This window comes from Fukomys damarensis, unplaced genomic scaffold (genome assembly GCF_012274545.1).
Source record: "Fukomys damarensis isolate Sample0158 unplaced genomic scaffold, DMR_v1.0_HiC HiC_scaffold_19, whole genome shotgun sequence".
In the NCBI taxonomy this organism is placed as follows: domain Eukaryota; kingdom Metazoa; phylum Chordata; class Mammalia; order Rodentia; family Bathyergidae; genus Fukomys; species Fukomys damarensis.
In genome coordinates, this window is record NW_022900931.1 from 41,460,821 (window position 1) to 41,469,620 (window position 8,800).

General features: G+C 49.1%; 1 protein-coding gene across 1 annotated transcript; it reads left to right on the forward strand.

Moving 5' to 3' along the window:
- Nucleotides 1-6: 6 nt before the first annotated feature.
- On the forward strand, nt 7-5,631 carry Creg1 (cellular repressor of E1A stimulated genes 1). Its single transcript, XM_010633950.1, has 4 exons — nt 7-45; nt 3,883-4,002; nt 5,141-5,325; nt 5,608-5,631. Exons 2-4 carry the CDS (start codon nt 3,907-3,909, stop codon nt 5,618-5,620), a joined length of 294 nt encoding a protein of 97 aa, XP_010632252.1. The 5' UTR covers nt 7-45; nt 3,883-3,906; the 3' UTR covers nt 5,621-5,631.
- Nucleotides 5,632-8,800: the final 3,169 nt, after the last annotated feature.

Below are 8,800 nucleotides of genomic sequence, written 5' to 3' on the forward strand. Positions count from 1 at the left end.
TATTTCTTCCTGTCTCCCCTGCAGCTCTCCGTCCGAAACCTGGAGGTGGGTGAGGGGGGCCCTGCCCTGTCGCCCTGTCGCCGAGGTGCTGCCCGCGGAGAGGGTGGGGCTCCTGCCGGGAGGACTTGAACCCGGCTCCACCGAAGTCCCTTGTGCACCAGGAGGGCCCAGATGTTGGGCAGCTGAGTACTAGGACCCCCTCCACCCGCCACTTGGGCAGAGAAATGGCGGGTGAGTGCTTTGCCACTCCTCACAAAGAGTCCCAGGAGTCGTCCTAGAGCAAGCTGTCTCATTCACTGGGCTCTAGCATTTAGTTTAACAGCGCCCAGGGATTGTTGGGTAGTTAAACGCTTAACATAAACGCTTGCATAAGTGACCTCAAGGTTTCTTTCTTAACTCTTTTAAGAATTAAGAATTTTCCTTCAGCGGGGCTTGGTGTTGCATGCCTGTATCCGAAGCACTCTGGGAAGCTGAGGCAGGATGACCACAAGTTCTAATTCAGCCGGGACAATTTAGCAACTTAGTGAGACCCTCTTTCAAAAAAAAAAAAAAATTGAAGGGTGGGAAATGTAGCACAATGAAGAGATCTTGAGTTCAGTCCCCAGTGCCCCCCTCCCAAAAAAGAAAGAAAAGCTTTCAGCTGTCCTTAAGAAGCTAATGCACAGCATCGCTGATGATTCCGATGCTCACTGCAGTCTGTAGGCCTTCCTGGGCACAGTGGCCTCAGGGGACAGCAGGACTGACCACCTGACACCTCCTCACCCTTCGCCTGTCTTACACCTCTGGTGGACCTGTGCTGTCCCAAAGGTGGGCTCACGGCCACAGAGTGGGGGAACTGGGCCTGAATCTGACAGAGATCTCAGACTTAGGTTAACCAGAAAAGAGCAATGCTGATGAAAGGAAATGAAGGGAAACGGGTGTTTTAAGTAAGCACCTGCCAGACTGGCCTTCTGGTTCTGTTCATTCCCCTTCATGGACCCTTCCAGTAACTGCGTGACCAGCTTCCTTCTGGAGTCTTCACAAGGCTAAGTAGCCTGGCCCGAGCCTGGCCGAGCCCTGGTTGCATCTCAGATCCCTCTGCCTTCCAGCCTCAGGCCACAGACGGTGGGGGCTCAGCACGGCCGCAGCCAGTGTTCCTTGGTCCATGCACAGTGCTATTCCGTTTTAACTAAATTTGAGTTTCATACCAGCCTTTTCAAGTTGAGACTTTACTTTTAAGAGTTTAAACTTCTACCTTCTCTTGAAAAGGTGACCCCAGACATCTAGATTTGTTTGAGCAGAAACAAGCAGCTGGCCCTTAGCCGAGGCGCACACAGCCCAGAGCATTGTTTTCTTCTTCCCAGCCCACAGCACTCCTAGGCATTTGCTTGATGCAGACTGAAAGTGGGCATTGAACCTAGGACCTCTGCACCGATCTACATCCCAGACCTCTTTGTGTTTCCTTTTGAGATGTCTCAGTGGGTTACCCAGGCTGGGCACAGACTTGCAGCCTGCCTGCCATCAGCCTTGCTGATGGCGGATGTGGGAGATGGAGCATCTCTGCTATCTGTGATTGGATTTAAACTCGTGAGGTGCCTAGGGAGTTGCTGACATAATGCCCGTTGCAGAAACGAGGAAGCTGTGACTTGGGCGCAGGAGTCACCTGTGACCAGCCCAGGTGTTTGATGACTCTGGAAACACAGTGGTGAGGCGTCTCCCCTGGGCCTCAGGCTTCTGTGGTCGCAGTGAGGAATTAGACCGTGTCAGAATGCGCCCGATGCTGTCAGTTCACCAAAGTTTGTTTCTGCCCCCTCCTTTTCCTCCACCTTCAGTTCACCAGGAGTCACCTAGGTTCTTCTCACTGGGAGGCCGGGGTGGTGTAGTCAGCTTCCGCCTGCTCTGGTCCTTGTTTTGAGGTGACCAAGACTGGAGAAGTAAGCAGTGGGGAGTAACCGAATACGTGTTTATTAGAATAAAAAGAGAGGTGTCCCCCATACACTGTGGGCATCAGAAAGTCAGGAAAAACTAGACCGGGGCCTTTTCTGTGTCTTTGGAATAGTGTAAGTGACAGATCGTAGGGAGGCTGGTTTTTGCTGCCAGGCCTTTGGTGCCCAGAAAGAGGGCTGTCTTGTTTGTATTTTATCCTCCAAGGTGCCTTCAGTTCACTCAGCTCTTCGGCTCTTTGGTTTTTAGCTGACCCAGCTCGGACCTTTGGTGTTCAGTGCTGAGGTTACCTCCCACAGTCCATTTCTAACCCTCTGTTCTCTTGATCCTTGGGAGATTATGTATGCTTTTGTGGTTCATTTCTTCAATTCTATATTTCTAACTGGATGCTGCTTGTTTTTACTTCACTAGTTTACTGCTCGCTCAAATTCAGTATTTAAATTTTTTTTTTTTTTTTTTTTTTTTTTGGTAACAGGGATTGAACTCGGGTCCTTGCGCTTGCTAGGCAGGCCACCAAACCGCTGAGCTAAATCCCTGGCCCCAAATTCAGTATTTTTAAATCCAGTTCTTCCTCCTGACATCAGCTTCCCTTGATTTCTGTGAATGGAATTCTCTCAGCAAACACTGGAATTCCCACTGCCTCTCCAGAACCTCTCAGGTTCCAAATCTGCCAATTTTTCTTTTGTGTTGTTCACTTCCATCTCTCTCTCTCCTTCCCACCCCATCCTTAAGCTAAGTCCTCATTGCCATGCGCCTAAAAAGCACTTAAATCTTCCGCTCTGTTGACGCTGCCCCCCAGATTTACATGGGCCAAATATCCCTCATGGCAGTGTTAGCTGCCCAGAAACTTCTACCTACTGCTGTTGCTGCCTAGGATTCACTTAGGGGCTAGGCAGGGTGATGTGTTCTTGTAATCCTGGCACTCTGGGAGGCTGAGGCAGGAGGACTACAAATTTGAGCCATGCCTGGACAATTTAGCAACTTAATGGGACCCTGTCTCAAAAACACGACTAGGACATAGCTTGGTGTGAAGGCCCTGGGTTCCAACTCGGTACTGCCCCTTCCCCAGAAGAATCCCTTGCGGTTTCAAATACAGATGTCTGGGTAGGGAATGGCACCCACACTCCTTAGAGCTGGGTCTGGCCTGCAGAATGCCGCCTTACCCGAGACCCCCTTTTTCTTGGTCTCCTGTAGTGAGCCTTGCCGAAAAGCTTGGAAACAGTAGATATTTTGGCTAAGCGACTTCAAGGACAACTCTTCAGGACTCACTGTTTTTGGTGGTTCACTGTGAAATGGCAAAAAACTCTTCACAAAGACACCTAGGGTTTAAAGAACCAAATAGCCTGAAATACAGTACTTGAAATGTTCTGTCAACAGTACCTTTATGGATCTGATGTTGGAATAGGACAGAATTTTGTTTGAATCTGAGATGCAGATTCTCTTCTGTTTTGCAGCAAGAGTGAGTGACTTCTTCAATTTTGACATCACATGACAGTTCCTGCTACCAGGAGATAACCAGGCAGCATGATTCAGCTACTTTCTTGTTCAAGTTGCGTAATTAGCTGGTCGAGAGCAACTGTGGCATTTCTATGTACTTGTTTCATGTTAGAGGTTAACCCTAGTTTGGAGCGTTCAGTGGGGTCTATTACCAGCCTCAAATTGGGGAGGTATGGGCTGTAACTATAATTCCTCTGAAGTATTTGGAACTGACTTTGAGTATAAGAAAACAGTGTTTTAAAACAGTTCTTAGAGAGTTAATTTTCAGTATGAAATCTGAGAGGGTCAAATCAGTCTGTACCCAAGTGGTATTTCCCCGTGTGGAAGGTGGTGTTTTACAGTGCACTGTTTCATGGAAGAATGGTTCCAGCTCTGGGACCATTATGTGTGCATCTCAAAAAAATGTATTGCATCTCTGGAAACTGTATTTCACGCGAGAGGGTCTTCGTCTTCCCTCTGCAGGAGAATCCACATGCCTCACTGACCATGTCTTTGGCACAGACCGACTTCTGCAAGAGGAATGTGTTTGATCCCCAGAGCCCGCTGTGCGCTCACATCATGCTTTCTGGAGCTCTGACCAAGGTAAGCAGTCAACCGCGCGAAGACATGTGGCTTCCGAAGAGCGTCACGGTGGGAACAGTGAAAGTCGAGATCTCTCGAGACTGCAATACACCCGATGCCCACTTAGGATATGCTCTGATATGTAAGCTAATTCCAGGAAACCCAAAGGTTTAATCAGTTGCTGCCATGAAGGTGTTCAGCGGGATGTTTATGAGGAACATGGAGTCTTTTCTGAAGCCACATGGATGTAGCAAGTGTAAAAGCTCCCTGTAAAGTTACCCCTGCTGAGGAACATCCTCATGTTTCACGTGCTCGCCGCGTTTCCCACGTCCGGGCTGCCTCTCACTGCACTTTCTCAGGGGCGGAGAGCAGAGAGGGAATTAAGAGGCCACAAAGAGGAGTGTCGTATTACTGAAAAGGGGAAGGGAAGTCGGAGAGTTTGGAATGGATGCTGGCGGGGGTGGGGGGGATGTTCCGTAAACTCACAGGAAGGGCAGTGGGCGAGGTGTGCTGAGCCCTCATCCGAGGGCTGAGCCAGTGGATTGGCTTTTGGACCTTGTCAGTCGAGACTACCTCAGACAGGGCCCGGGGATTTAGCTCAGGGGTTCCGCTGCCTGCCCCGCAAGCAGCAACCACAAGGACCGGAGTTCGATCCCCAGTACCAAAACAAACAAACAAAAAGAATACCTCAGACAAAATTGATTTGTGGTCTGGAGATTCTTGGCAGGTGCATCTCTGTTACTGACCGTCCACTGTGGTGCTTCTGCAGACCTTTACCCTTCCTGTACGCTCACACACATGTCTAACACAGGTATGCGTGTTTCGGGTTAGGAGCACACGTCTCAGGCGCCTGTGGCACTTCACGATGGTGCCTTGTACCTGGTCGGTGGAGTAGCTCAGAGTTACTGTTTAGCAGCGGGAACTCATACTTAGGATGGTTCCCACTTCGCTGTACCTGTTATCGCAGACATTTGAAAGCATCTTGGTTCTCTGTGTTCCTCAGCCTTCCTTTATGTGCTCTTGACTCCTTAAGGTTAATACCCAGATTTACAGAATGAACTCAAGATTATTTGTCAGGTGCCAGGATGACGCATTCTTAACAAACGACAAAAGAAAATGTCGTTGCTATTAGAATGTTTGTTTCACATTTGTCTTTTAGGTGAATGAAACAGAAGTGGACTTTGCAAAGCATTCATTGTTCACTCGTCACCCCGAGATGAAAACCTGGCCTTCCAGCCATAACTGGTTCTTCGCTAAGTTGAATATAACCAATATCTGGGTCATGGACTACTTTGGTGGACCCAAAATAGTGACACCTGAAGAATATTATAATGTCACAATTCAGTAAGCATTTCTACGCCCTCCGCCTCTCCAGTACTGCAGCCCTTGTCAGTGGTACTCAGCCTCCTAAGATGAGCGGGTGGACCCCAGTAGTGGGCTGTACAACCTGTGACCCCTTCTCAGAGTAGTATCTTAAATGCACAAAATGCAAGATTACCAAAGAAACCAACGGGATTGAAATTGACAGAAATTTTAAAAAACGTGTGGTCCAGTAATATGTAAGCTTTTTAATTCACATTAAATGATATGAAGTCTAGTGATAAGTCTGCAATTTTCCTTTCAAAGGAGGCAAGACTGAAGGCACAATTTTAAGACACCTACAATACTGGGACTGTGACCTGACAGCGTCAGTGGTTTCCACATTTCTGTTGGAGGAAGTCGCAGATGTACTAGTGCCCAAGGCCACCTACAGGCACGTCCCACCTGTGGCCCACCTTTTCTTCCTTCCCAGTTATAATAAAAAATATTTAAAAGGTTTTGTTACTTATATACATTAACTATATTATATGTTTTACATGCAACCTAAGACGATTCCTCTTCAGTCTAAAGCAGGGGAGGCAAAAAGAGGGACAATGACCACAATGGTCGTTCTCCCAAGAGTCAGGCCTGGTGCTCTGGACTGGGGATGTTCCACGTCGGAGTCTGAGCAGTGAGCTGCCCCCATCGTGCCCCGAGCCTGAGCCCCTGGGGGCAGCCATGACTTAGCCTACTGGGTTTGGGAGCGTGAAGGGGAGGAGGTGGCCACCACAGAGGCCTCGGGAGAAAAGGAAGGAGAAGCATCTGAGGGTGCGAAGGGACAGAAAAAAGAAGGGGCAACCAGATCCTGTGGAGAGAGGTTAGGGTTCAGAGGAGGGGACACAAATGACTAGTGCTCTGCCCAAGTGACTCGGAATCCTGGCATAGCTGGCACCACAGATCTGATGGGAGGTGGTAACTAACAACAATAATAGCAACAGTAATAACAATAGCAGCTCATGTTTGCTGAGCCTGTGGTACTGGCCAGGTTCTGCAATGGCTGCTTTACACTCATTAACTCCTTGTTCTTCCCACGTGTCAGATTTGTTTCCCCCTCCTCTGTCAAATGGAATGCTGATGCAGAGGTGAGGAACCTACTTCCAGCCTCACAGCCTGGAGGTGGCAGTGTCAAGATGCCAGCCCTGGAATCTCTGTCCTACCCCTCTGGTGGCCTCCAGGCTGCTTGCTGGCAGGCCCCTCTCCCAGTGTGTTTGTGGTTTACTTCCTGTTCATGATGGCCGACAGCCGTCTGGGGAAGTTGGAGCGGTGACACTAAGCCAGGCTTGTATGTGGTGGCCTAGTTGGGGGTGTCATGGTATGTGACTGAGGTGGTGCAGAGGATGACAGATTGAGAGACAAGACTTAATCACTGGGAGAGAAGCCTAGAGAGGCTGCTTCTCTGAAAGAAAAAGCCTGAGGGAAACAGCCCCATGCGGAAGCCTCTGGATATTTATCTGTAACTCAAGGAGGTGAGAACAAAGATGCAGAAGAAAAAACATTTGCAACATTTGTCTAGTTTTGGCCATGGGACAGAGAAGGAATGGGATGGTCTGCTACGTGACATGTCTATCTAAGCAAGCTTATTGGGCCTGAAGGAGTACACTGGCCAAAGCAAACATCTCTGAGAATAACTCACTTCAAATTCTGCTGACTGTTGTCCTGCAGATCTACTCTAAACTTAATCATGCATTCTAGGAGCCTGGGGACCATTGTTCCCAACGTCCCTTTTCACATTCACTTCAGTCACTCCTTTGGCCTGAGTCTCCCCACAGAGGGCTTACATTCTTACAGTGGTTCATCTGTTGTAGAACAGTACATGTCAAAGTATGGACTTCTCACCTGATGGTAAATTACCTGATGGCAAAAGCCCAGGGTTTAAAATTTTTTATTTTTAAATTCCAATAAAGACAGGGTATGGCACAGGGCAGGTATTTTTTTAGGTAGCACTGGCTGATTGTCTGAAATGAAGACTCTCTGAGTCAGACTCCAACAGTTGTGGCATTTATCCTGTTGCCGTGGGTACAGGAGAAGAGGCCCAGACCTCTGTTCCTTATGGGGGCTGGCAAAGCATCCTTCTCTAGGGATATAGTACCAGTAACCAGATCACCACGAGACAGCTATCGAGGCTGTAAGAATGGCAGCCACTCTTTGAGACTAATGCCTACCTTTCCAGGACATCACAGTGTCTGCAGTACAGTTATCATCGTGTAAATACCATCCCAAAGGCACTGTTTATGTTAACAAGAGTATGTTTTCCCTTAAGTCTGCACTGAATGAGTAAGACAGACATATTTGAAGTTTGCACTGTTAAGCAGATGAGTGAGAGCTTTTCTTCAGCTCAGAGATACAGGGTTTTCTTGTCCTGAGGGGACCAGAAACTACAGCAGTGTCCCCTGCCCCCCCCCAGGTTGTGACCAGCAACGGGTGGTGTCTGGCATCTATCCTGTCACCAGGGGCCCCGCTCAGAGTCCCACTCGGTTTCCCCCCAGAGCTGCCATAGTTTGTGTGTCCCACAGCATCTGTGAGGGCCAGGGCCTGTGTACCCTTGGGGAGTCACTCACAGGGGCCTCAGACGTTCTGGAACTTTCCCGGCTGGGCAGCACTTAAGCTTGCCCAGATGCATTTTAGAAGATGTTATTTCTCCAAATACCACGACACCCCCTGTGCCTGAAACCCACATCGCCCAGATGGAGTGTGGTGAAAGTGTCAACACCAGCGCTGCTGGATAGGCTCACCTGAGACCTTACTGAGTGTGGTTGGCCTCACTGGACTCTTGAGTCAAGCCCCAGGCAAGTTCGCATGTCTAGTGAATGGTCTTGGAGTGCCTGGGATACACTTGCGCATGGCCTTGAGCCAGCACTGCTCTCATTATGAATGTAATGTGTGAGGCCTCGTTTTAGTGCCTGTGGTGGGTGTCATGGTGTTTCCTAGCAAAAACAGGCAATGAAAGCTCACGGATGACAAACTTGTCCCTTTCCCTTCACCTTGAGATGGGTCTCCTGACCCATGGTGGCCAAGGCTGCAGTGGGAAGGTCGGACCGGCCCCTCCCAGCTGGGCCCTTGTCAGGCAGCACAGTGATGGCAATGGCCTGTTTCCTGCCACACTCCAGCCATGTCAGAGTCCAGGTTGGACAGGAGAGGTGCTTTCAAAATGAGGAGTCCTATGCCCAACCTCTCTCTACCTAGGAAAACCAGAACTTGGGAATCTGCATTTTACCAAACTCGGGCAATTTTTCACCATACTAAAGTGGCTAAAATTAACTCAAAATCTTAAACTTTTGGTTCATAGGTCTCTCTAGGCCTTCCCTAGAGTGAATTAATTGAAGATCCATCAGCTCAGTTTAATGAGGGATCCTTCCTCTCCCTCCCCCTTTCCAGGTGAAGGGCAGTGGTGACTTGAACCTCGAAGGTGAAGTTTCTCAGGATGCCTCACGCACTGACAGGGCCTGACGTCTCATGGGCG